This window comes from Misgurnus anguillicaudatus, chromosome 13 (assembly GCF_027580225.2).
Source record: "Misgurnus anguillicaudatus chromosome 13, ASM2758022v2, whole genome shotgun sequence".
NCBI lineage: Eukaryota > Metazoa > Chordata > Actinopteri > Cypriniformes > Cobitidae > Misgurnus > Misgurnus anguillicaudatus.
In genome coordinates, this window is record NC_073349.2 from 29,131,314 (window position 1) to 29,158,947 (window position 27,634).

Here is a 27,634-nt window from a genome sequence, read left to right on the forward strand (position 1 = left end):
GGTCCATTAGATGACATGATAAGCTCTGCCGCAAGTGGCGCTGCGGATTTCCCACCGTCTGCGGACAGCGGTGACGGGAGGAGGCGACCGCGCACTCCATCACCCGGACAAACCCCATCCACACCGGCGTCCAGACTCAGCGGCAGCCGCTCCTCCTCAAGCACCGCGCCGAGGCCCGGAGGAAAAGGAAGCAGAGAACCCGAGAGAGATCATGCGCGTTTGGTGAGGGTTCGAGGCGCGGCCGCTGTTCGTGGTGCTGAAACTGGGGCGGGGACGGATGCGGTTTGGGAAACCGAGGAAAGGATCGAACGCCCTCCGCAATCGGACTCACGTCGCTCGCTGCGTTTACCGTGCGTCAGGAGAGACGCGTCGCAGGAGCAGAGCGGCGCTGTTGTGAGGGGGAGAGCGAGAGAAAGCGAGGCCGCTGCGGGCGGAGAGTACGTGGGCTGCGGGCCGGCCTTCTGTCTGCAGACCGAACTCATTCACTTTCACATCAACAAGCGCTTCAGGAGAGTCGGCAGGATGCAGCGCAACGCATCAGAAGAGACGCGGCCGGGATCCGACGCGCAGGCCGCTAGCGTGACCGCCGAGTCCGTGACACAGCAGAATGAAAACCTGCAGGATGAGATCGAGAGACTGGAGGATGAAAACGAGGAGCTTAAGGTTTGCTGATGATACTGCAGAAAATGTGGATATGGGATAGACAGACAACATGAAAGATGTTACCTTCTATAGATAGATAGATAGATAGATAGATAGATAGATAGATAGATAGATAGAAGGATAGATAAGAAAGAAAGATGTCATTTTCTTAGAACAGAGGATGGATGGATGGGTCGGACAGATAGAGGATGGATGAATGGGTCGGACAGATAGACCGATTTTTAAGAACAGTGATAGATAGATAGATAGATAGATAGATAGATAGATAGATAGATAGATAGATAGATAGATAGATAGATAGATAGATAGATAGATAGATAGATAGATAGATAGATAAATAGACGTTGCAGTCTTTAGATAGATTTATGGATGTATGGATGGGATGGACAGACTGTCTTTTTAAGAACAGTGATGGATGGATGGATGGATGGATGGATGGATAGATAGATGGATGGATGGATAGATGGATAGATGTTATCGTCTTTAGATAGATAGATGGATGGATGGATGGGATGGGATGGACAGATGTGATGGGATGGACAGACAGTCTTTTTAAGAACAGTGATTGCAAGATAGATAGATAGATAGATAGATAGATAGATAGATAGATAGATAGATAGATAGATAGATAGATAGATAGACAGACAGACAGACAGACAGACAGACAGACAGATAGCCTCTATAAAAACTGAGGATGGATGGAATAAATATAATTAAAATACACATAGAGATTATACAATACATTTAGTTTACATGAAATTAACAAAACAGTTGGAAGAAACACAGATAGATGACAAAAACTTTGATATACTGTATCCATAGGCAGCCAACAGTAATCGCAAGCATAAAACTTACAGAAGACAACAGAAGTTTCTTGTGTTCTCTTATTAACAAGCACTCTCATTTAATTTACTAGAATGAAATCGAGGAGATGCGGACTGAGATGGAAGAGATGCGCGACACCTTTTATGAGGAGGACACCTGTCAGTTACAAGACATGCGGCGTGAGCTGGAGCGAGCCAACAAGAACTGTCGTATCCTGCAATACAGACTTCGCAAAGCTGAACGCAAACGTCTGCGCTACGCACAGAGCGGCGAGATCGATGAGGATCTGCTGAGGAGCTTAGAGCAAGACTTGAAGGCAAATACTGAATAAGATCATTTACTCGCCCCCAAAGTCCTATTTGCATATTGTTTCTTAAACCAATTGCTAACTTGCCATTTATCCAAAGCTCCTATTCAAAGTAAATTACAGGGCACAACAGAGATACTTTATAAATCACTTCTTCTTATGTTTGAACCTACAGACATTTAGCTCAAATATTTGACCACTACTTCACTGTTTTCCACCAGGTTGCCAAGGATGTTTCTGTAAGACTTCACCACGAGCTGGAGAACGTGGAGGAGAAACGAACAAAGACTGAAGAAGAAAATGAGCGACTTAGACAGAAACTTATCGAGGTGGAAGTCACCAAACAAGCTCTGCAGAATGAGCTGGACAAAGCCAAAGAGGTACAAACACAAACATCATGACTACTACACTACAACACACACAAAAACATAGGTTGATGATCAACATACACACACCTAAAGGATTATTAGGAACACCTGTTCAATTTCTCATTAATGCAATTATCTAATCAAACAATCACATGGCAGTTGCTTCAATGCATTTAGGGGTGTGGTCCTAGTCAAGAAAATCTCCTGAACTGAATGTCAGAATGGGAAAGAAAGGTGATTTAAGCAATTTTGAGCGTGGCATGGTTGTTGGTGCCAGACGGGCCGGTCTGAGTATTTCACAATCTGCTCAGGTACTGGGATTTTCACACACGACCATTTCTAGGGTTTACAAAGAATGGTGTGAAAAGGAAAAAATGTCCAGTATGCGGCAGTCCTGTGGGCGAAAATGCCTTGTTGATGCTAGAGGTCAGAGGAGAATGGGCTGACTGATTCAAGCTGATAGAATAGCAACCACTTGTTACAACCGAGGTATGCAGCAAAGCATTTGTGAAGCCACAACACACACAACCTTGAGGCGGATGGGCTACAACAGCAGATGACCCCACCAGGTACCACTCATCTCCACTACAAATAGAAAAAAGAGGCTACAATTTGCACAAGCTCACCAAAATTGGACAGTCGAAGACTGGAAAAATGTTGCATGGTCTAATGAGTCTCGATTTCTGTTGAGACATTCAGATGGTAGAGTAAGAATTTGGCGTAAACAGAATGAGAACATGGATCCATCATGCCTTGTTACTACTGTGCAGGCTGGTGGTGGTGTTGTAATGGTGTGGGGGATGTTTTCTTGGCACACTTTAGGCCCCTTAGTGCCAATTGGGCATCATTTAAATGCCACTGCCAACCTGAGCATTGTTTCTGACCATGACCACCATGTACCATTCTCTGATGGCTACTTCCAGCAGGAAAAAGGCAAAGACGAAAGGGGGTCAAACACAGTATTAGTATGGTGTTCCTAATAATCCTTTAGGTGAGTGTATAGCGTTCTGTTTATAGGTTTACACACTTGTAAGATGTTTTGCATTTTTAAAACCCAAGAGAAATCATAAACAGTACCGTTTTTTTTTAGTACTGTGAGGGCTTCTCGTATTGTATGAACTGTTTTTTTTTTATTTTGTTTACATCTTTAGTCAAATCTGTCTCAAATATTAAGCATGAGCAAAAGTTTTACAAAAATGATTTGTGTGCAGTCTCAGAAACGAAGAGGCAGCAAAGACGCCCAAAAGCCTGAGAGGAAGATTCAGACTCCTACAGAGGTGAGAACAACACCATCTTCTGCTCAAACCAGCACAGCATTGGTGAAAAGGTGGTTTTCAAGCTTTTGATTGTTACCACCAGTTTTTAAGGAGCACTATTATTATTCGGTGGTGGAAAAGATTAGCAAACCAGACATATTTTGATGTTAAAAAACATATTGTGCCTCTTTTGTCCTCAGGAGGACAACGATGACTTAAAGTGCCAACTAGCCTTCATCAAAGAAGAAGCTACTTTGATGAGAAAGAAAATGGCAAAGATCGACAAGGAAAAGGATCGCTTAGAACAAGAATTAAATAAGTATCGCTCCTTCTATGGAGATCTGGACAGCCCCCATCCAAAGGGGGAAGCCGGTGGTCCTCCCACGACCCGAGAATCGGAGCTGAAACTCCGCTTGCGATTGGTGGAAGAGGAGGCCAACATCCTGGGCCGCAAAATCGTTGAGCTGGAGGTGGAGAACCGTGGCCTGAGGGCGGAGCTGGAGGATCTCAGAGGGGATGAGTCATCCAATGGGGGTCTGTCCGGAGCAGAGGGAGGAATGGGGCGTGAGCAGGGGTCCGAGGTGTCGGAGCTTAGGCAGCAACTCCAGCTGGTGGAGGATGAGGCAGAACTTCTCCGGAATAACCTGGCAGATGTAGAGGAGCAGAATAAGAGGGTGACGGTCGAATTGAACAAGCTGCGTTTTAAAGAGGGCACAAGGCACGCTTCAGGTGGGAACGCGACGGGTGGAGCCGGAGATGGCACCAAAAACGAAGCCTTGCAGGAGGAGCTCAAGACCGCCAGAAAGCAAATCAACGAACTGAGCGGGAAAGTCATGCAGTTGCAGTATGAGAACCGCGTGTTGCTTTCCAACATGCAGCGCTATGACCTCGCATCTCACCTAGCCGTCACGCCGCGCGACAGCGATGCGGAAAGTGACAGCGGTCCTGGAATTGGGGGACGCAGGGGTAGCGACGACGACTCGTCTTCCTCCCGCCTCCCTCCCCATCGTAAGCGTGAGGGTCCTGTCGGTGGAGAGAGCGACTCGGAGGAGGTCCGCAACGCTCGCTGCCTCACGCCAACTCGCTCTCTTTATTCCCCCGACTCTGCCCGCCTGTTTTTGCGCTCCATACGGGACAGGCAACAGATGATCGACATCCGCTCCGAAGCGGAGCGATTGGGACGGACCATTGACCGACTCATAGCCGACACCAGTAACATCATAGCGGAGGCGCGGGTGTTTGTGGCCAACGGGGATCTTTTCGGCTGTACGGAAGATGATGAAGATGGAGGCCGGATCAGGGAGCACGAGCTACTTTACCGCATCAACGCTCAGATGAAGTCCTTCAGGAAGGAGCTCCAGGGGTTTATAGACCGTCTAGAACTCCCAAAACCTGAAGATAGAGATTCAGAGGAACCATTGTCTGTGAGTTTAGCAAAAGCCTGTGTGTGTATGTAGAGCACATGTAAGAATTGTTTTAAAGGCACAGTTTACCAAACTATTTAAAATATTCGTATATAGAGCGAGAATAGCCATTAGACAAAAACGATATACTGTATCTCCCAGCGTTTATCACCTTTGTGCTTTAGCAAACAACATGCATAATTTTGTGCTTTGCCGAGATTTTCTAATCTATGCAAAATGAAAATGCTAATGGCTTCAATATCTCTTAACCCCTCTTTTTCCTCTCTCTCCCTTTCTCTCCCCACGCACCTTGTTTTTAATGCATGTTCCTCAATCCTGTCGGTCGTTCACCAGATGTTTCAGCCCATCATTTTGTTTATCCTCATATTAGTCTTGTTCTCCTCACTTTCTTATGCTACCATTTTTAAACTTGTGTTTCTTTTTACCCTCTTTTTTGTCCTGTGATCAGCACCCTTCCTCTCATTAGCATAGTTTCGCCCCTTTCTTTCGTTTTCTTGTCGATGTCCGTATGTCACCACGGTTGCAGAATCACAGGACGGTCACTTTCCACGCAAAGGCTGCACGTTAAAGCACAGACGTCTGCAAAACCCAATTTTTACACTCACAACTGGATCTAAATCATCCATTTCGCATACATAGAGACAATGGCTGCCATTTGAAGATGCATCACCATGACCAATGCATTGGTCAAATCCGAAGACATCAGTACTTGGCAAAAGCTTGATCAACTGGAAACTACCCATCAATTATTTCATTAAATCTATGCAAGACTAACACATTTGAGGTCCAACCATTCCAGCACTCCGACTCAGTCGGTGCATGCGACCCTGGATGTACCGTATACGAACTGGACGCTGCTATTGCTGCTTTATGGACACTCAGTTCTGTAAACCGTTTTGATCCAATCATCTGAGCTGTAAATGTCACTTGATTGATCTCTCCATATTAAAACTCCAGCAGCAGACAATGAAGTTTATTTCACATCTTAAGAGCCCTCCAGACAAATCGATTACTCATGAAACATCTACTATAACACGATGACATTTTAGTGAATTATATTTAACTTAAAACCTGGCCGATTTTGAATGGACATCAGTGGAGAAAAATGCTTTTACCTGCATAATGGTGCAGTTACGACATCTACAGTATCAGCAGGGACCAAACTGTTATTTACCAGCCAAACATTGACACCATGAAACTACAGGCACATATACTATGTGCGCAAACTGTTAATTTGCAAAAACAGACTTGCACCCATTAATACCTGGACCTGCACCCATGGGATATCAAATAAATGATGGCTTGACAGAATATAGAGGTGAGTATGAACAACATGTCAGTCAAATGAGGACATAACATCTAAGACATAATAATAAATGGCTTTACATATTTGACTAGGAATGTTGATACAATCATCCATTTACAAATAGGAGTTAAAAACACTTTTATAGTTCTGCATATTCTTGTGTAGCAGCTCTACAATAAAATCATTAAACGTGCTGTAAGCGACTGCAGCTGTTTTGCTAATTTGCTAACTACACCGCCTTCTCCAAAACCCCATCATCTGAGTGTGATTCGGCCAATCAGGTTTCAACAAGCAAACCCACGTGTATAGTTCAGTCCCCTGACCCCCCATTCAGACAGACAGCGACCAACAGCAGAGCGACGCGATCTCATTCATTTCAATGGAAAGCGGGCGACTTCCGGCGGTACGAGCGAAAGTGACCATTGGCGACCGTATGGGCAGCGACGCGAGAAAGTTAAGAAAAGTTTAACTTTATGCAAATGTCGAGCGAATTTCGGGAGCGACTACCAATGAGAACGAAGCAGTGGAGTTCACGTCATCCTTCTCTCGTCAGTTATTGGCGTGGATGGTACTCATTTGTGTATGACAAGCAGATTTAGAAATGCCTCATTGAAAGAGACGGGCGACACACAGCGATAACATCGCTGTCTGTCTGAATGCGGCGTAAGTCTGACTATTGCTTGCCATCACAGAGACAGGTGTATTTTATCAGGACTCTAATGGTACATTCATTAACACAGGTCGAAAGCGTTAACGCTTGACGGAAGGCTTGTCTGAAGCATGGCCAACAGCCAATCAAAGTGGCCGCAGCACATGCTCCGGTCTTCCTTTAACGTAATTGGCTGGCTCTGCCTAGGTTATTTGCATAAGGCAATCTGATTGGCTGACGCACGCGTTGCCGCTTGAAAAGTTGAAAAATGTTCAACTTCTGCCACGAGCAACGGCACTGAACCGGCGCCGACGGATCCACAATTCAGTTTGGCAACGCATGACGTCACCCATTAAAAGTGAATAGGAAGCGTTAACGCTTACCCCCAGTGTGAATGTACCGTAACACTTTTAAAAATAAAGGTGCTATGCGACATCTGAAGAACCTTTCAGTTTTACACAAGGTTCTTTGTAGTAAAATGAAGTTTTTAAGACTTTTGACCTTTAACTGAATTTTTCAATATTTTACTATGTTCTTGCCTCAACTTAGACAAATGAATACACCTATCTTTATTCAATGCGTGCACTTAATCTTTGTACAGTGCGTCATGAATGTGTTAGCACTTAGCATAGCCCCCTGAAAATATCCTAAATCCGAGTCTGAAATGCAGCATTACTAACTGGCAACGTAACCTTTAAGAGCAACTATTGTCTGATTCGCGATTTTACATTTCGTTTGGTGTGTATGTGCATATAAGTACATGTTAAAGATATGCAAAGGTACGAACCCCAAGATAAATGATGACGCAAGTTAAATCTCTTTTCTCGGACTAGAACAAACACATGGGTTGTAGGCAACAGTTTACTTCCTGGGATTGGTGATGTAGTAAAGATCGACATTATCATAATTCCTCCCGCTTTGACTCACAGCCTGTAAATTAACTCCTGTCAGCATTGCAATCTTTTATAAACATGGTAACGAGCGTCACATTTTCAGCTGACGTCAGAGGTATTCAGGCCAATCACAACATACAGATTAGCTGGCCAATCAGGGACACAAAGCTTTTCAGATCGATGAGTTTTGTACAAAATCAGTGTGTTTCAGGAAGACAGGGATATCTGGAGATACAAAAATGGTATGTGAAAAATAATGTGTAAACTACGGGAACACATTGTATTATACCAAATACACAAATACTGTTGTTTTTGGCAGTGGAATGGGTGCACTTTGGCGTCCCATTCACGCAGTTTTGTTACCATTACAGTAGCCTACCATACAGCAAAAAATAAATTTCTCTGGCCAAACATATATTTTAAATATATGCTAAATTCATTTTGTGGAGGGTGGTGCTCAATTGTATATATTTTTGAATTTAGAAATATATTTAATTTTAACCTACATATCAACATATATTTCAAAAATGTTTTTTCAAGGGCAAATATATTTCTAATTTTACATCATATAGGGCAAAAATTTATTTTTATAGTTGAAAACCTATTTAATTTGAACCTTTTTATATTTACAGGTTTGTAACAAAGTTTTTTTTTCAATGCGACGTAATTTTTAATATTTGATTAAATTTTTAAATATAATTAAAAAAAGTTTTTTTTCAATGCAACGTGAATATATTTCCTTGGATTGAAATATATGGAGAGCTAAATATATCTTTAATGCTTTTAAATGTTGATATGAAGGTTCAAATTAAATATATTTCTAAATTCAAAAATATATATTGAATTGAGCATTACTTTCTACAAAATGAATTTAGCATATATTTAAAATATATGTTTGGCCAGAGAAATGTATTTTTGCTGTATGGTAGGCTACTGTAATGGTAATAAAATTGCGTGACTATGGGACGTTAAGTGCACCTATTATATTGCTAAAAACAACATTGTTTGTGTATTTAATTTTACATCCTATATGGCAAAAATGTATTTTTGAAGTTGAAAACATATTTAATTTGAACATTTTTATATTTACAAGTTCGTAACAAAGTTGTTTTCAATGCGACGTAATTTTTAATATTTGATTAAATTTTTAAATATAATTAAAAAAAGGTTTTTTTCAATGCAACGTGAATATATTTCCTTGGATTGAAATATATGGAGGGCTAAATATATCTTTAATGCTTTTAAATGTATTTATTTTTAAAATATATTTCAAAATATACAAAAACGGAGAACCAGTGAAAAATATATTTTTATAAATAAATTTTAGCAAATATGTTTGATTTTTAATATTAAATTTTTAAATAATAATATATTTTTTAATATATTTAAAAATATTTATATTTTTAGCAATTGTACAACCTTTACGATCTCCCAACATTTTAAGATAACCAAAGACGGTCCAGCTTCATAATAGTCATACTATTTTGGTAATTTCAAACTGATTTTTTTTTATTACTATGGAAGACAATGGGGCCTCTGATCGGTTTGGTTACAAACATTCCTCAAAATATCTTCCTTCGTGTTCATCAAAACAAAGAAATTTATACGGGTTTGTAACAACATGTGAGTAAGTAAATGATGACAGAATTGTTATTTTTGGGTGAACTACCCCTTTAAACCTTTTTGTTTTTTAATGCGAATTTTATAAGTTAAATAAATGAGCAAACCTACTTCTTTGAATGTTCCCATAACAATATTAGCAAAAACAAAACATGCAAACACACTGTTGTTTATCAAAATTTTACCAGTTCCATCCAATCAGGGGTTTCGTTTGTCACACTCCTCATGCGTTGTTGCCCGCTAAAACTATTTCAGTCACTGGCCAATGTTAGGACCGAACAGTCGGCCGCCTGTTTATTGCGCAACATCCCCGAGCATCAAATAAACATACACTGAAACAACCGTGAGGCGTCAATAAAGCAGCACGGACGAGACTCTTATCCTCCGCTAATTCTGTCCGGTGGTCTCTTAAAAATAAAATGGACAGAGTGTTTTGAGAGTCGCAAATAGACCGGTTGCCTGTTTGCATGAGTAGGAGGCACAACAACAGGAATGGAGTCACAAGACCACGATCTGCCAACTCCTAAAAGCAGACCAGCAACAAGCCTGCCTGGCCCCGGTGGGGCAGAAGTGGTGGGCAATTTAACATAGACATGTAAACACTCTCGCTTCATCTTTGTAATTGTAAGCTAGAATGTAGGTGACGACAGTCTCCTGCATGGAGACCACAAATGCTGGAATAAATCTGACATTATGACACCTGACACCTGGCATGTGTGACGTCGCTGGGGTAAATAGTTTAAACCGTATAAAACCCCGGGCTTCCCTCCAGACTTAAAGTTGTTTACTCTTCAGAGAAGTCAGAGAAGAGCGGAGGGCAGGAAATTTAAAGATCTAACGCGCGGGATTTTATGTGGGTTTTACGCACCGGCTTGGCATAGGAGCTGTCAAGGGGCGGTGGTACTGAAACGAGAGACCGTGATTTAGTGACAAACCCTTGCGCGAATAACCCTCGTACTGGTTTCACTTCATCTGGAGATTGTTAGAGGAAGTTACAGGAGGAAACATAAGCGTTTAACTGGTAAGAATTAAGATAAATTATACAATAACAGAACAGAAATCTCATCTTTTGAATCAGCATAATCTATAAGAACTGTGTTTGTTGTGCATGTTGTGGCATTTCATGTTAAGTAGAGATGTAGGATACTAACATCATAAACTTAAAACATAAAAAGTCGGATATGAAGACGTGTATTTGGGCAGATATGTATGAATAGGATAACATTCTCAAGTTTTATGCATTTCAAAAAATATTATTTAAAATTATTACATAAAATATCTTCCTAAAACTAAAGTATTAATACTTTATAAACATACTTAACTATACCAGATTAATACATTAAAAGGAAAAATAATCAAATGCATGTAGTATGTAAATATTTTCTAAGGCCGACAATATACTCCGTTGTACTTAATGTGCATGCATGCATTGCGATGCATGGTTACAGAGAGTATAAATATCTCTTCATTCTTACGTCACATGTGGGTACATTCTGGAAATTTTGAGTGAATGTTCCTTGTGTTCCTGGTGTCGTGTTCCTTAATGGGAGAAAATTCCCACCCTAACACCTGCCGTAAATCCAAGCGGCGTTACAGAAAGACCCAATGACGTTGCCGTGGAAAGGATGCGACTATTCTGAGCTTATCCAAGAGGGCAAAAGGTGCCGCACTACTGAGGAACTTTTACCCTCTTGACCAACACAAACATAGTAATGTACGGTGATCTTCAGGCGAGCACGTACAAGGTTTTGATCTTGAAGGAGGTAGTGCTCTTTATCAAGACACCTCAGGCTACTACTGAACACTTTGAGACTTAATTTGTATGCATTAAAAGTTGCTCTGGAAAAAACTAAGTTTGCCAAATGACCTAACAGAGTCCTGGACAGAACAAAGTCCTTTAAGTAATTCGAGCTCGCCTCATAAAACTGCTGTCGGTGCTGACAGTTTAGACAGTTATAGGCCGGTTTGAAGGATAAAGAATGCATGTAGAGCATGCTGCTGTAGCAGAGCAGTGCGATAGCAGTGCAAAAGGTCATCGGTTCGTTCCCAGGGATCACACATAGTGATCAAATGTGCCCTTTGTAGTGCACTGTAAGTCGCTTTGGATAAGTGCTTCTGCCAAATGCACATGAGTCGTAACTAAACACTAGAGATCTACAGAATTGCATGGTTTTTTGCACTTATTTATGTTCTGACCAATGAATGTTTCTTTGGTCCATACAGAGGTGTTGCCTGTGTGGTCACTCCAGTGACCTTTCAGCTGAAACGAGAAAAAAGCAAAATGGCGGCACTGGAACTTCACTGCGGACTGGAGACTGGAGGGCCACGCGTGTGGGGTGGAGAAAGAGTCGACCTGTTAGACAGTTTTGACTCGGAGATGCAGGAATGGGAAGATCAACTACAAGAGATGCAGAAGAAGATTGAAGATGTGAGAGAAATATATGCATTCATATTTTTGCTTATAAAAACATTATGGACTCATCAGCAGTTGTTGTTATGATTGCGGCCGCTGTGATTGGCTAAAATAATCTTGACCCCCCCGTTTCCAAAGTTAGCTGTAAGTGTATTTTTATAAGTACTTTGCCTTCCATCTCGATCTGTGCCTACACTATGTTAACAAGCCTTTTAAACCCAAAGGGATCAGGGGGGCATACCCAAAAATTTACACATGTAACTCTCAAGCCATTGCAACGCATCAAGCACACGCCGTTCCCTCTCTCTTTTAATGGAGAAACCTCGTGCTGTTTATTTATGCACAGATTATATAACATCTCCATGCTGTACCTTTGCTGGCGCATGCATTTGTTTTGCTTGTGTTTATTACTTGGTGTTATTGCCAAACAAGTACATTAGTATTTATAAAGATGCTCATACTTACAGCAAAATGTTATTTCTCTCCTAATATTGTTTGCATTTCATTACAGCTGTATAATGAGGTCAAAGCACGGAGAGAAGCCACTGAAACCAGAGCAAATAACGGCATAATAAACAACAAAAGCTTGGATATTACTTTGCTTCCCGTCGGGTCTGAGTACAGTCAGCAGGTCAATGGTTATCATCACGGCCCCGATAACATCCACCGTGTGCATCAATACAATGAAGTTGGCGGTCCTTCGGTTAAGCGACACAATGGGTTTCATTACCCAAGCGATTTCTGCAATGGCTCACACCTTAATCCATTGCACAATAGTGGACATTATCCAGGAAGCTGTCATGATATTGAAAGACAAGATGCAACCTTGGATATCCTGAATGGATACATGCAACAGGGGCCACAATTTGGGAATAGCCAAAAGAATCTTGGAGCTCAGAATACGGTAATTGTCTTTTACCTTTATCCAACTCTTAAACCTTCAAAGTCAAAAATGCATACCTTTTTCTTTAATATCGCTTTCTTTTCCAGAACCGAATGGGGCATCCGGTTCTGCACAGTTATCAGGAGAGTAAAAAAACAAGTCCTGGGACGAACAGGTAAACCATTTAGTATCTCATCTACTGGCACTTTCATCATGCATGAAAAATGGATGAGCGATGAGCGAAATTAATGGCAGTCTAACCTGACTTAATTATAATGCTTTATATTTTTCCCTCAGGACTTCCTCAAGTGTAGTTCTGGATGCATTTGAAGATGCTGAGAACAAGAAAAACAAGAAGGCAAACATGGAGGAGTCCCTTAACTGGAAAGACCCGACTCCATCGCAGAACCTTCCACTAAAAACCGTGGCACCTAAACAGAGAGACGCTCCACCAGTACCCCCTCGTTCCTCTTACCACGATTCAACACAGCAACCCGACAGGAAGTGCTTGTTGGTTGACAGGATGTCCGGCAGCCCATCTGTGTTGCGTAAATTTGGTGCTATGTTGCAGGAGAACGAAGGGAAGACACTCATCGAGGATGGTCTGGTGACCACTGTGGTTCCCACCGAGCACCTCGCCAACACTCCCGTCCGCCAGCGCAAGTTCAGCGTCGGTCGGGCATCCCCACGTGTGCCCGTCCAGAAAAAAACTCCTGCGGACTGTGACGTAGCAATGGCAGAACTGGAGCCCGGCCAGGAGCCTCGGGCAGCTGTTGCTTCCAGACACGTTTCAGTGCTCAACGGTGACAGAACGAAGGGCGTCTCGCCTCCAGAGCGGTCACCTCTCAAAACAGGGTGTCACAAGAAGGTTTCAGAGTCTAAAGAGCACAAAACAGGTGATGATCTGTTCTCAGATTTCCGGATGGTGGAGAGGATTCTGGGAGCCGGGTCTCAGCACTATGGAAAGGTGGGAGTCGACACGAGATGGGGAAACGAAAACTTGGAGCAACTTTTAGAAATGATGGAGATGGAAAACAGTAGAAGCCAAAGGGCCAAATTCACCCCGCAACTGGACACTAAGCAGCAGGTGTATGCAAGTGTATGCAATTCACCCAGGAATTATTTACACTTACCCACATTTACTTATAATAAAACTGCTTTATTTTTCAGGTCAGCTGTGAGTCGTCTTCCGCTCCCCGCAGAAGCAGCTTCTCCCGACCCACTGGACCAGCCAATCAAAGGCGTCCAACCAGATGGGCGACGCCTACTTCGAGCAAAACAAGATCTACATCCTGCCCACCAAGCGTGAAAGGCAAACAGCTCCTAAATTCATATTCCCTGCACACAGAAACGGTGATCATGTGATCAAAAAACAAAGACAATTTCATCAACATTTGACTCTTTTTCCTTGAACTTCAAAGTCTCTTATTGGAGTCCATCAAGCGTTTCTTTGAAACGCTTAAACTTTACAACTCAGTGCTCTGGAAAGTAACTGCAAATTCTGTGACCTGGTGAACTTCTGTGCCTATAAACTCATCCGTATTTCTTTCTGTCATTCTCATCACTTTTTTATTCATTTCTCCCTCTTTTCTATTTCTCCGAGTGCTTTGTATACAGTGCGATTTTTGCGTGCCACATTTTTGTAACCGTGCAAGCATGAATGCCACACATGTATCGAAACATACATGTCGACAAGTTGTTGAGCCTTATGTATAATGAATAATCTGTGAAAGTGTGTGCAAATGTTTTGATGTTATGCCATTGGTTCGTTGCATTAGCGCTTCATAATATTTACGTGTGGAGCTCAAAATGGGCTCCTGACATGAGCTGCACCTTTTTGAATGAACCCGTCTACATTTTCTGGCCATGTAAATTGCCAAATGAATGAAGCCAAACCTTTAACATCTGTGTATCTTTTGACTGTATTATAATGAAGAATTGCTTTTGGAATGTTTGTTTAACATTGTGATATGATCCTTACGATAACATGATGCTTTCTGTGTTTTTTTCTTTCTGGATAATAAACGCATAAGTGCTTTCATGCATCTCTGTATGTCTCCGTGTTTGTGTTTCTATATAAGCAGATAAAAGCAATATTCCCACTATCGGACGATTGTTAAAAAAATAACCGGTTATCAGGGCAGATTATAGCCTATCTGGGGGGGGGGACTGAATCTGAAGTAAAAAAACGAACAAAAAATATCGGTATCTATCAATATCGTTAGATGTCATTCTAAGTAATCAAATATTGTTACCGGCACAGAAATGTGGGGGTTCCCACACCTTAGTTAACTTCAAATTCAAGGACATTTCAAGGACTTTTCAGGTCCAATACCCTCAAATTCAAGGACTAAATGTGGGGACACATTTTAAGTGAGAGCAAGGTTACATCGTGTTACCTTTTAAGATACATTGTTACGCTTCCCTTTTGAGGGAACTCACACTGCATCATGCGGTGACACTTTGGGGACGCCTCCAGGGGTAAGTGTGTCTGAATGTGTATATCAAATTTAACCAATGATGAGGCTTAACCACAAAGACAGGGTGACGCGGGAGCCAGGAAGTATATCACTATCTGAAATATTGCCAAAGACGACGTTACAGGGACGCAGTAAGTATGGTAAGGGAGACGCAGCGTCTCGTTCCCTTCTCAGGGAACAACAGTTACATACGTAACCAGAGACTTTTTCATGTGTCAAACACAACTATGCAAAAAGCATTTTGGTATGAATCAACATTCACATACAGAAGATATAAGCATTTAAAGCGCACAGTTAAGCACGTGTGCTTAAAAAGTCTAGAATTTTTATGTTATTATCCTACACTACACAGGAAATAATATGGATTTTTTTTTCCAGAAAACGTCTTGCATAAAATAGATTCAAGCACTTTCGATGACCTGTATCTATGTATGCATATTTTCAAAAACTTCCCAGGGCCTTGAATTTTTCCCCCAGATTAACAAACTTTCAAGGATTTTAAGGACGCTTGGGAACCCTGGGTATTGATGCATCCCTACGCAAAACAGCAATATTTTGCACGGATTTACAAAATTGTATAAATTTATAGGTGCCAAAGAATGCATTGAAATAATCTGTTAAATTGTTCTCTGATATCTACATAGAAGGCGTGTTGCTTTATTAAGTGCAAAAATTATCCAGAGACAGTTTTACATGTCCATTTACAACCCTAGGGTCATGAATAATAATGTTGAGCTCTGCTCTGATTGGCTGTTTCTCAGAGCAGCTCCTTCAGTAGCTCTGTGTGTGTGTAAACAGATCTTACACTGTAACGAATTGCTGTAAAAATTACAGCATTATTTTACAGCAGCGGGCTGTTTTTCTAATAATACAGAAAATTGCTGTAAACTGCAATGCATTGTGGGGCCGGGTGGCGGTTTAACCCAATATACAGAGTATTGCTGTAAATTTCAAATTTTCAGAATGCATTGTGGGATCTTCAACGGTCGAGATTCGTGAAGCGCCAACAGGAGTGATTCACAGCTGGGGTAAGTGACTCATGTATTTGTTTTTAATATTTGGTAAGTGCAGTAGTATATGAAAGTATCTATATTCGTGGTTCATATTGGAAACGCCCATGTTGTCGCATCCGTTCTCCGTTCGCGGGGGCGAATGATACATACGCAGCTTTTGAAAAGCACAGTCGCGGTAGTATTTCACACATACCCCGACGCTAAATATAGCTGCTACGGACGAAAACTGGCTTTCTACTTTAAGTTACATTTCGTGACAAAAATTAGGATTTACAGGAACTCCTTCGTCGGCGGGACGCGAATGAGACGCGGGGTTTTAGCCGCGCGGTCGTTGTAATATTTCACACATATACCGCCTTAACTGGGTTCCTACGTTAAGAATTACATGCTTCAGTGAGAAAGTTGAGGAACAAAGTCGTCCGCGGGACACGAATGAGACGTGCAATGGGCTTCATCTGCATCTCGATTTTGGTAGAATGTCACACATATTCCCCTGCACAATAGCAGCTATGAACCAAAAACTCTGGGATTAAATATTTCAGCGACCTTTAGAATTTACGCGGATTTCGTGTTGATCAGCACACTTGATGTTTTTGGTGTTTGTGGTATGGTTTAAATTTGCACCCATCTGTTAACACATGCGATTGAACGAAAACGCGTTCCTAAACAGTTACATAAACACACACAATGCGCTTTAACCCGGTAACGTTAGCTTTAAATTACTTCAGGATAATTAAGTTTGATTAATAATGTTTTTTCCTTATTTCATAATCCTTTTATATATACACATGTGTACAGTACAGTGCTTAATTTGTAAATATCTTTACAGTGGGGTGAGCAATTGGACAGGCAGGTGGAGAGGTAAGAGCAAATCCTAATATACATTTAAAGTTATATATTCTATTTACAGAGAGTTGTTTATTTGTGTTTCAGTCTGGGGATTTCTTTAATCTGACATCCCTAGGGACTTACATTTCAATATGATTAATATATTTTTAGGTATACACTGTGTAATTTGCTTATTGTTTGTTTGTAACGCCTCTTGTTAACTTATTTGGCTTAAAATAAAGAGGTAATTTACCCTAACATTAAAATATGGTTTAAATGTAAAAAGATAAATAGTAAAGATAAAGTATAGATAAAGAGTACAGTTAAAAATAACTGTTGTTACATGTATTTGTTTTAGGAGACACTAGATGCATTCATCCCAGCTTCCTGTCTGACTTTGCCACTCTGTTCACAGCATATCATCTTCATTCAAAGGTACAGTAGCTATTAAGTCTTCAGCACATTACATATGTCAACCTGTCTATGAAATTCATTCTAAAGACTTATAATTATGATATTTGGAGCATCAAATTTTGATTTCAATCACTGATTTTACATTGATTTCAATCTTTCACACAAACTTAGTCAATATTAAAGGAATACTTAATTTTCTTTAAAAAATCCAGATAATTTACTCACCTCTATGTCATCCAAAACGTTGAGTACTTTCTTTGTTCAGTCGAGAAAAACTTATGTTTTTTGAGGAAAACATTCCAGGATTTTTCTCATTTGAATACTTTATTGGACCCCAACACTTAACAGTTTTAGTGCAGTTTAAAATTGCAGTTTCAAAGGGCTCCAAACGATCCCAAACGAGGCACACGGGTCCCATCCAGCAAAACGACCGTCATTTTTGGAAAATAAAAAAAAGGTGCACTTTTAAACCACAACTCCACGTCTTCCACCGGCCGTGTGACGCACCAGCGCAACCTTGCGCAATTGCGTAAGCACATTGAAAGGTACACAATTTGCGTAACATTTTAAACAATAAACTGACACAAAGACATTAACTAGTATCATTCCACATACAACAACGTCGGAACAGTCCTCTTTCTCCACACTTGTAAACACTGGGGCGGTAGTTTCTCATATGTCATCTGTGACTTTTTGACGTCATAACGCATTACGTGAGGTCACGCTGGCACGCCACACGGCTCTCTGCGTGTAGAAATGACAATCGTTTCACTAGATAAGACCCTTATGCTTCGTTTGGGATCGTTTAGAGACATTTTAAACTGCAATTTTAAACTGCACTGAAACTGTAAAGTGTTGGGGTCCAATAAAGTCCATTAAAATGAAAAATATCCTGGAATGTTTTTTTCTCAAAAACTTAATTTCTTCTTGACTGAACAAAGAAAGACATTAACGTTTTGGATGACATGGGGGTGAGTAAATTATCTCGATTTTTTTTTAAAGAAAATAGAGTAATCCTTTAAATATATCAAGATTATATTTTCACAGAATGTTCTTTACATTATGTAGGATGATTTTATAAACTGTAAATCACATTTAGCTTTAGCTGGGTTGTCAAACGTTAATCACATTTAGTAGATATGATATATCTGAACTTGAATTATATGTAAGATCTAAATTAGGTTAGTAAATTAGTGGGGCATTTAAAACTTTGTGGGAGTTGGGTCCTAAGGACTGGAGTTTAGAAACAATGCTTTAACATATTGACTCATTTTAAAAACAATTACATGCCTCAAAAACTGAAACTAATCCGAATTATATTTATTTTCTGACTCTTTAAGCGCTCTGTATCTGGAGAGAGGAACAAAGAAGTCAGGAGGAAGAGTAAACATCAGGCCAAATGGTACAGAAGAAACAGGTTGCAGTGAACCTACATGTTGCTACTCTTCTTTGCAAAGTGATGGATTTGCAGTGGAGTTTCTACAATGTAAGAAGTACATACACATACAAAGATCTCTTTTTTTCTTTTATTATTCTCTATCTGTAGCTATCATCCCTCAATCTGTATCTGACTGTATTTAATCTATCATCACTCTATGGGGCTGTTTACACTTGGTATTAAGATATGTTTTTATCGATCGAATCACAAGTAGACGAGAGAGACACATTACGTTTACACCTGGTATTTAAATTCTTCTCTTTTTTCCACTTTTGAGCGCTTCTGTCATCTATACTTTGAGGGGGTGGTCTGTGAGACTGTGGGCGAGTCTCTCTGTTAATCACGAGCGGGAGTAATGAGAAGTGTATATGGACGTGAACTAATATTATGTCAGAGTCCGCTGCTTGTGTTGTAAGTAAACATGCTGCACAGTGTTTTGTACATGACTCAGGTGTCGTGAGTCACGCCCCTTTCTAGTTTCCACCTCGAGGAGGTCTCAAGAGTACCCCAATGACCAGACACACAGAGAGCGTAAGTATAATTAAAACAAAACTTTATTTAAATTACTTAAAATTATGGGGGAGGGGAAAGGGGAAAGCTAAAATCCAACTAGCAGGCACAGTTCCGAGTCTCCTGGACTCTGTCGCAAGCAAATTTCCGGTGGGTCCTTCTTTTGCTTATCTCCTGGTTTTTGCGACGACAAACAGCTTATTCATGGAGTTTCTTTGTGCTGCTTCAGCGGCCCGATCCGGGGCACTCTTCTCTTCCTGGGTACAAGGAGAGACAGAGGGTGAGTATTTGGAGGCTGGTGTATTGATACCTGCACTTATACGTGCCCAACTCCGAGTCGGTCCCGTAGGTGTGTCCCTACTCGCACTACGGCCGGATGAGCAGTGCTTCTGCTGCCGGGCTCGGCTCCGCCCGTCGGTTGGAAAGGTGAGAAGTGGCTGCTGTGATCGTCCGCAGTTCCCTTGGATGGTGGCACAGGTAAGTACTGCCGAAGGAAGGTAACTCAATCTGTGATGGAAACACCGGTAAGTCAACACTTCATCGATGACTGGGGCTTTGGGTTTGATTCGGGTAATGTACGACTCAAACTGCGGCTCGTAGCTTTAAGCAGAAGGCAAGTATTTTTTTTACAGGGGAGTGGAGCTTCACGGTTACTTCGGGTAACGTACAACTCACTCCACTGACTCTTAGCGTTAGGCAGAAGGTTAGTAATTTGCATATGACTGGGGCTTTACAGTTACTTCAGGTAACATACAACTCGATCTGCTGGCTCTTAGCTTTAGGCAGAAAGGTAAGTAATTTCCAGGCGACTGGGGCTTTACAGTTACTTCAGGTATCGTGCAACTCGATCTGCCGGCTCTTAGCTTTAGGCAGAAAGGTAAGTAATTTACAGGTGACTGGGGCTTTACTTTTTCTCCTCTATGACTTCTCAACAACAGGCGGGTGCTTCACCTATGTAATTCTTTCTTGGCGGTCGACTTTTGGCAAGTGGATGGCGAAACAGTAAGTAAATGGAGCTTACAGACCTTAAACAGCGAGAGCGTCTTGGCACTGGCCTATGTTGAGGCTCCAATGGACAACGGTTGAGCTGGGAACTGCTGTGCTGAGCCGAACGCTTCCCTCTCCTCTACTCCAGCAGACGGCACAGAGATCTAGACAGGGGCGAACCTTTGTAGGGGCTCCACAACAGGTAATGTTATCCACACAGGTAACTTTCCTCTTTCAGCAGCCAAGCCTCCTCCTTGCATATATATATGCTTTCCACTTTTCTCACACCGGTCTTTCTTACTTGGTTAGTTCACCACCGCCTCCGCAGGGACAGGAAGATCCAGGATGTTGATGCAGGGCGTCAACGTAGGGTATCCATGCAGGAAGTCGCGGATGGCATATAAGTAAGATGTCACCTCACCAGCCTTGACGTCCACTTGGTTCACCACAACTCGTCCAGCCTAGAGGTGGTTACTGACAGCACAAACACAGCATAACACTGCAAGGTTTCAAGTGTACACACTCACGGCAAGGACAAGGACTCACCCACTGCACCACACACACTCTAAGCGAAATAGGGTCACAACCACGGCTGACTAGGACTCGTCCTGAGATTCGTTGGGCGCTGATTGCAATGGAGGGTCGAACTGTGACTGCCGCGACCCCTTGCGTCTTCCTGTACTTGTGATCCCTGGCTCACCCACAACTCCTTTCCACAGTGGGGCCTCTCACCTGTATGCTAAAACTCACAACACTCTCTGGATGGTTTACTCTCCAATATTATGTAATTTACAAATGTTCAGAGGTACTCACAAACGGTGATAACACTCTTCCTTTGTCTCCTTCCAGATGTCGGATACTCTTCACACCATCGGTTATCAATCGCTGGCGGTCTCCCTCGGCGGCACTACCGGTAAGTATTCCTATTGCTGTTACTCAGAGTATGTTATTGTTTTGCATGTGTTGTTTCACAGATCGTCATTTAAATGTGATATACTCAGCCCAATCACCAGTGTCCTTAACTCCGTCTTCACCCAGTCAATAGTATCCGCCGCCTTCACAACGCTGACTTCACCCAGACACTAAACTCCTCTCACCAGATCGGCTAGAATAAACTGCACCGTTTGCCACTTCTGAGGCTCTTTATATACTCCTCCTCTTCTCTCCATTGTCCAATCAATAATCGCCACACTCACTTAACACACCTGTGCCTGAGGAAGCCTGATTTTCCTCCGGGAATTTCCCGGAAGTGCCGGTGTTTGTGTTTTACGGTCCGGGCGGAACCAATTTCCACCAACTTTAGCTCCGCCCCAAAAAGTCACTCTGTGACAAATATATTAGAGCTTTTTCTAGTGTAGTGTTCTCTAGTCTAGTAATGTAAATTCACATGTGATTAAATGTGTTCAAATGTCTCTGCCCATTTATCTAATCTGAGGTACTGAACACAATGTTTTACATCTTTTCTGACATCTGGCGCGAACACACGATGTACAGTGCTATTTTTAGCCTTTCATTGATAAAACTAAAGTGGCTGATCTCCGCGTAGTTTCATTTTGCAAGCGTGTGAAAGTTGCGCAATCTTATTTCGTCAATTGCGCTGAAATATCAGAGAAAGATCTAACATGTACAAAACACTGTGCAGTATGTTTACTTACAACACAAGCAGCTGACTCTGACATAATATTAGTTCACGTCCATATAAACTCATCATTACTCCCACTCGTGTTTAACAGAGAGACTCGCCCACAGTCTCACAGACCACCCCCTCAAAGTATGCAGGACAGAAGCGGTCAAAAGTGAACAAAAGATACGAATTTAAATACCAGGTCTAAATGTGATGTGTCTCTCTCGTCCACTTTTGATCCGATCGACAAAAACACCTCTTAATAAGTGTAAACAGCCCCTGACATCGCTCTGTTTCTGACTGTATCTATAATCCCTCTATCTGTATCTGACTGTATTTGTTATGCATCTGTCTTTAACTGTATAATTACGTTTTGTAATATCTAATATATTGTCCTTCTATTTTTGCTTAGCCGCCTTTCGCAACCTGTGATGGAACACAGTCTGGAGCCGAATTGTTCTCCTTGACCAGAAGTTTATTGGAATCGCTTGGGATCATTTGGACATACTGGACTGTTCCTGCAGTGGTGACAATTAATCTGTTTTTTATGTAACAATTATACAACTTCATTTAATTTCGTCATCCACGAAAATTATTTGTGAGTCCTATTGGATTTGATTCCTATCAACAGTGAAGGTAAAGACCCATTGTTCCACACTCTTTTATAGCATTATCAAGCTATGCCATTGTTGTTGTCATCGATGTTTAGTAACCTCTAGCTAAATATATTTAATATTGTGCCTTTAAAGTTATGCAGTTTTTTTTAGATATTCCTCTTTCTGTGTAAAGGGCCACACAGTGTACATGTTTTCAATTACTTTAAAAATATTTAATTTCATGTCCATTAAAAAAACCATTCAAAATATATTTTTTGACATTTTCCATGCAAATGTAAAAGTTATATATTAAATTTAAATAAATTTTGAACTGTTTTTAATGCTTGTGTTATTTTTTAATTTTGTAAAATAATAGGTGAATTAAGTTATGTACATCATGTTATGCAGTTACATAAAGTGTAAAGTTTGCCTTAAATGTATTTCAGTGGCCAGTTTTAATCATTAGAATACTATACTGCATTTACATACTAAATTATAAGTAATTTACTGTAAAAAAATACAGCATTAGTTTAAAAATACAGTTTTTTACAGTAATCAAAAATGCAGGCAAAGTCTGTAAATTAAATTACAGCATTTTTGTAAAAAATACAGTTTTTTACAGTAATCAGAAAATACAGGGAAAGTCTGTAAATTAAAATTACAGTGACACTACTGTAAAAATTACAGTAACGGGCTGGCAACCCTGCTGCCAGTATTTTACTGTAAAATTTACAGGTAATTTTTTACAGTGTATGTTTGAGTCTGTATCAGATGAAGATACAGATTTTGAGGAATAATCAATTGTTTGGAGATTGTTAATGGATATGGAGTGGTAAGTTTGTGTTTTTTTCCAGTATGGACCTGCAAAACGTAACTGTAAAGTCAAAAGAAGACCTTCAGCGTAAAGTTAGCATATAGCATAAACTAGCATATAACGCTAACTCAGCGGCCACAACTTTGTTTTTAGCATTGTAACAATGTTGTACTTTATTTAATGTGTAATTTATTTAAAATGTAATGAAGCTCACAATATGTCATTACCATGTACAGAGCTCCTATTATTCATCTATGCCTATATAAATACAGTTTTACATTCTATGGCACCTTTAAAATGTAGGATGTGTCTCTTATATAATAATGCTGTATTATTTTCAACATTCATCGAAACTTCTTTTCCATATCCTTGCCCTAGAAGACTGAAAGCTAAAAAAAAGACTTTTCGTGCCAACAAAGTGTCTTTAATTAGCTCCTTGTTAAGCGGCATTGACGTTGCTGTTGCTTTATGTTATAACTTGTTCCACATCTAGAGAGTACTAATGTAACCCACTCTTACCCAGCATCCCTCTCTCTCTTTCTCCCGCCCTGCTCTCTTGGTCACTCGACCCGCTGCTGCAATGTTGCACCTGTGCTTGAAATAGGAATCGTGACGTTGTTTTGGTGCCAGAAATCTTAGACGTGTCAGCGGAGGACAAAAATGCAGAGACGGGGGGAGGCGTGTGATGTTCTCTCACTCTATGACAATTACAGGCTTTCTCACACTGTCACACCTCTCTGTACACTCACAGTAGTATTTTAATAAGGCCTACCGGTCTACTGCGTACAGATGAGATATAGAAAGCTTTCCATTGTATCTATTCATTTCTTAGGGACTTTAAAGGGATAGTTCACCCACAACTGAATTTTCTGTAATCATTTACTCACCCTTATGTTGGTCCATACCTGTTTGAGTTTCTTTATTTAACACAAAAAATATATATTTAGAATTTTTAATAAATGACAATAACCAAAGTTCACAGTACCCATTTACTTCCATAGTAGGCAAAAAAATAAAAATACTATGGAAGTCAATGAGTATCCAACAGTGTGCTTAACATCATTTATCAAAGTATCAGGTTTGGACTAGAGATGTTCATTTCAGTTAATTTTCCAGACCGACAACGGCAGCTTGTTAAACGACCATTAAAGGCGAGGTGCATGATCTCTGTAAGCCAATGTTGACATTTGAAATCACATAAACAAACACGCCCCTACCCCAATAGAATCTGGACTTTCTTTTGATAGACCCACCCCACACATACGCAACACAGGCAACAATGTCAGTTAGTAGACACGCCCCTTACTGCTGATTGGCTATGTGTGTTTTGGTACTCGGCCCAACTCCCTTTTCCGAATTGTTTTTCAAAAATCATGCACCTCGCCTTTAACCATTAACTTATAAGATATTAATATTAAATTGTAAAAATACAGTTGACGGTTGTCTGTGACATGGTAAAAACAGTACAAACATTTTATTTCATCAACAGCAGAACCAGGATTCATACATTATCACATTTTCACGCGATCAGTCCAGACGGCAGATTCTATCTTTTTCATCTACCACAAAGTGCCCACTTCTAAAGCAAGAAAAAATATGTATATGGTCAGGGTCTAGGACATAGGCGATCTCTTACTTTACTTTTTTAAGGAAAAGTAATTAAATTACAGGAACTAATTACTTAGTAACTAGTTACACCCAACAGGAGCACAGTGATGATCACAGCTCAATTCTTATGAATATCGAACCAAAATCTTTATGGTTGGCAGCCTTGATCTTTAACCACTACACCACAAAATGAGATGATCAAAACTATAAACTGAAATAATAACTCTATTCATGTCATTTTACTTTTTAACATGTATTAAAGGCCACATACAAAGTACTGTACACAATTAGTGATTTTGGTGCTCTCTAACTGGCGTAAGTCAAAGTTTAATAGAGTTAACGTGGATTCACACCAGCCGTGTTTGAGGCATTAAATTCTACCGCGTCTAGTTTGCTGCTTGAACATTTTGAGTTTACACGCTTCATTCACGCTTGAAATTCTAGTTATCAAGACATTCACGTGGAAATTCACGTCATGGGAGGGGCTTCTGCGACTTCGCTCGCTTTCTGTAATCACGTTACTACTAGAGCAAGCTCCTAATTGGTTAACGTGCTGCGTTTTTCCGCCAAAGTTCAAAATTTTCAACTTGCGTGTTTCCTGCAGCAATGCTCAATTCGCGCCAGGCGCACCACGCTAAATGCCTCATTCGCGCCGCAAGACCTTCAGACGCTCGTGAAAACGTCTTTACATTGACTTAACATTGAAATCACTCGCGCTTGATGCCTCTACCGCGGCTGGTGTGAACGTAGCATTACCGTGTGTTTACACCAGCTGCGTTTGAGGCGTCAAATTCGCGTCTACCGTGTCTAGTTTGCCGCTTGAACATTTTGAGTTTACTCTCTTTATTCGTGTGTGAAATTCTAGTTATTGAGACATTCACGCGGAAATTCGCGTCATGGGAGGGGCTTCTGTGACTCCGCCCGCTTTCTGTAATCACGTTACTACTAGAGCAAGCTTCTGATTGGTTAACATGGCACGTTTTTTTGCCAAAGTTCAAATTTTTCAACTCGCGCATTTCCCGCAGCAACGGTCAATTCGCGCCAGACGGAATCACGTCTGCCGCACTAAACGCCTCATTCGCACCGCGAGACCTCCAGACGTGCGTCAACATCTTTACATTGACTTAACATTGAAATCACTCGCGCTTACACTTAAAGCCCTGTTTTCAGATTGTTTATGATGAAATAGAACGGTCTTGACCGAAACTTCGACATCTTCGGGCGCCCCGAGAATCTTTGGGTGTTTGTGTTTCAGCTCCTACCTTTACAATGGGTTTAATGGTGCACTGGAACAATCCTTTCTAAAATGCATTAAACTTTCGTTTACAAAGACGTGAAACTTACCGAGTGGTCAGGGGTGTTCAATGACATGATCACACAAAAACCGCTTTAAAAGACGCTTTCCAACAGCTGTTTTAGCATTCTTTGTTAACTTGTGGACCTATTTTTCCAAACGCCTCACACCCGTACATTCTTCCGATTAGAGCTTGAATAATAGACACTCCAGCCCAGTTGGTGGCGCTAATCCGCCAATGCCAATTGCAAGAATAGAAACAACGGCTGTTTCTCAATTCCAAGAACGCAAAGAACGGACTTGCGTCCTCGTGGAGATCGGTCTTGCCAGGCGACCTTGGAAGAACGAACTCGGAAGTTTTGCCGCAATGACTTCTGGGGCGTAAAGCGATTTCAGCAAGTCTGCACTCGATGCATCCTCGATATCAAGAACACATCCGGGTATTTTCATGCGTCCTCTGTCCTTGCGTTCTTGAGAATTGGAATGAACTTCGACCGTTAATGATGACGTAGAGCGAGGACACGAGGACGCAAGATCGCTGAAGAACGCATATTGAGAAACAGCCAACGTTCCCGGCGCGGAGTAATACCGTACCTCACAGCACAACTAATACAAGTCAATGGAGTTGGCAAAAACTACGATAAAACCTGTTGGAATGCGTATTTTGCAGCGATTTTTGTGTGAGCATACCAGTAAACACCCCTGACCACTCGGTGAGTTTCACGTCTTTGTAAACAAAAGTTTAATGCATTTTAGGAAGGATTGTTCCAGTGCACCATTAAACCCATTGTAAAGGTAGGAGCTGAAACACAAACACCCAAAAATTCTCTGGGCAGCCGCATATGTCGAAATTTCAGTCAAAACCGTTCTATTTCATCATAAACAATCTGAAAACAGGGCTTTAAGTGTAAAATACCGAACTTGTCCTTTAAAAGGATTTTCACTGCTAGAAGTCGCTGTTTTACAATAACACAATAGCAATGGCAAAGCGTATGACATTACAAAGGAGAGTGGAACGTTGTTTTTACGATCCAGATATCATTGATAAGGTATTTAATTAATATTTTTTAACCTATTTTATGCCATCATAATGAATTAGCACCAATGCACAACGGTATGTATGAATGAAAGTGTGAACTGCATTACATAAAATATATAACAAAGGGGCATTTATTGTAAAGAAATACAATCACATTGTACCTTTCTTGTCAAATATAAATGTGATGAATTACATCTGTGGTTACTCAGTTTACACTGATACATGTACAGTAAAAGCACTCACTGCATTATTACTGTAAATATAAAAGCTCAGAAAAGTAATGTAAGAAACGCTTTAGATGTCTTTGTTTTGCAGTTGCTTGGTTTGATCATTTGTTATCTACTGCAATAACATTCATACACTTTAAATGTGGATTTGCCTT

General features: G+C 40.9%; 2 protein-coding genes and 1 long non-coding RNA gene across 6 annotated transcripts; all 3 read left to right on the forward strand.

Moving 5' to 3' along the window:
* Window positions 1-5,815, forward strand: mtcl3b (MTCL family member 3b). 2 transcript variants are annotated; one of them, XM_055187431.2, is made up of 6 exons: window positions 1-663; window positions 1,580-1,804; window positions 2,017-2,175; window positions 3,375-3,440; window positions 3,620-4,843; window positions 5,177-5,815. In XM_055187431.2, the coding sequence occupies exons 1-6, from the start codon at window positions 16-18 to the stop codon at window positions 5,285-5,287; spliced, it is 2,433 nt and encodes an 810-aa protein (XP_055043406.1). In that variant the 5' UTR covers window positions 1-15; the 3' UTR covers window positions 5,288-5,815. The 2 variants fall into 2 exon arrangements, with proteins under 2 accessions (XP_055043406.1, XP_055043407.1); XM_055187432.2 differs by having other exon boundaries at window positions 5,292-5,815.
* A 203-nt stretch (window positions 5,816-6,018) lies between these two features.
* Window positions 6,019-13,984, forward strand: LOC129430308 (uncharacterized). Of its 2 annotated transcripts, none has more exons than XM_055187436.2 (6): window positions 6,019-6,161; window positions 11,535-11,739; window positions 12,236-12,628; window positions 12,715-12,782; window positions 12,905-13,694; window positions 13,778-13,984. In XM_055187436.2, exons 2-6 carry the CDS (start codon window positions 11,593-11,595, stop codon window positions 13,970-13,972), a joined length of 1,593 nt encoding a protein of 530 aa, XP_055043411.1. In that variant the 5' UTR covers window positions 6,019-6,161; window positions 11,535-11,592; the 3' UTR covers window positions 13,973-13,984. The 2 variants fall into 2 exon arrangements, with proteins under 2 accessions (XP_055043411.1, XP_055043410.1); XM_055187435.2 differs by lacking the exon at window positions 6,019-6,161 and adding an exon at window positions 10,255-10,332.
* Window positions 13,985-15,884: 1,900 nt separating this feature from the next.
* LOC141369330 (uncharacterized) lies at window positions 15,885-22,750 on the forward strand. Of its 2 annotated transcripts, XR_012372979.1 has the most exons (5): window positions 15,885-16,115; window positions 16,930-16,961; window positions 17,287-17,363; window positions 18,683-18,828; window positions 22,314-22,750. It is a non-coding gene; the product is annotated as an uncharacterized lncRNA (long non-coding RNA). The 2 variants fall into 2 exon arrangements; XR_012372978.1 differs by lacking the exon at window positions 15,885-16,115 and having other exon boundaries at window positions 16,247-16,961; window positions 22,314-22,748.
* The last annotated feature ends 4,884 nt before the right edge of the window (window positions 22,751-27,634 follow it).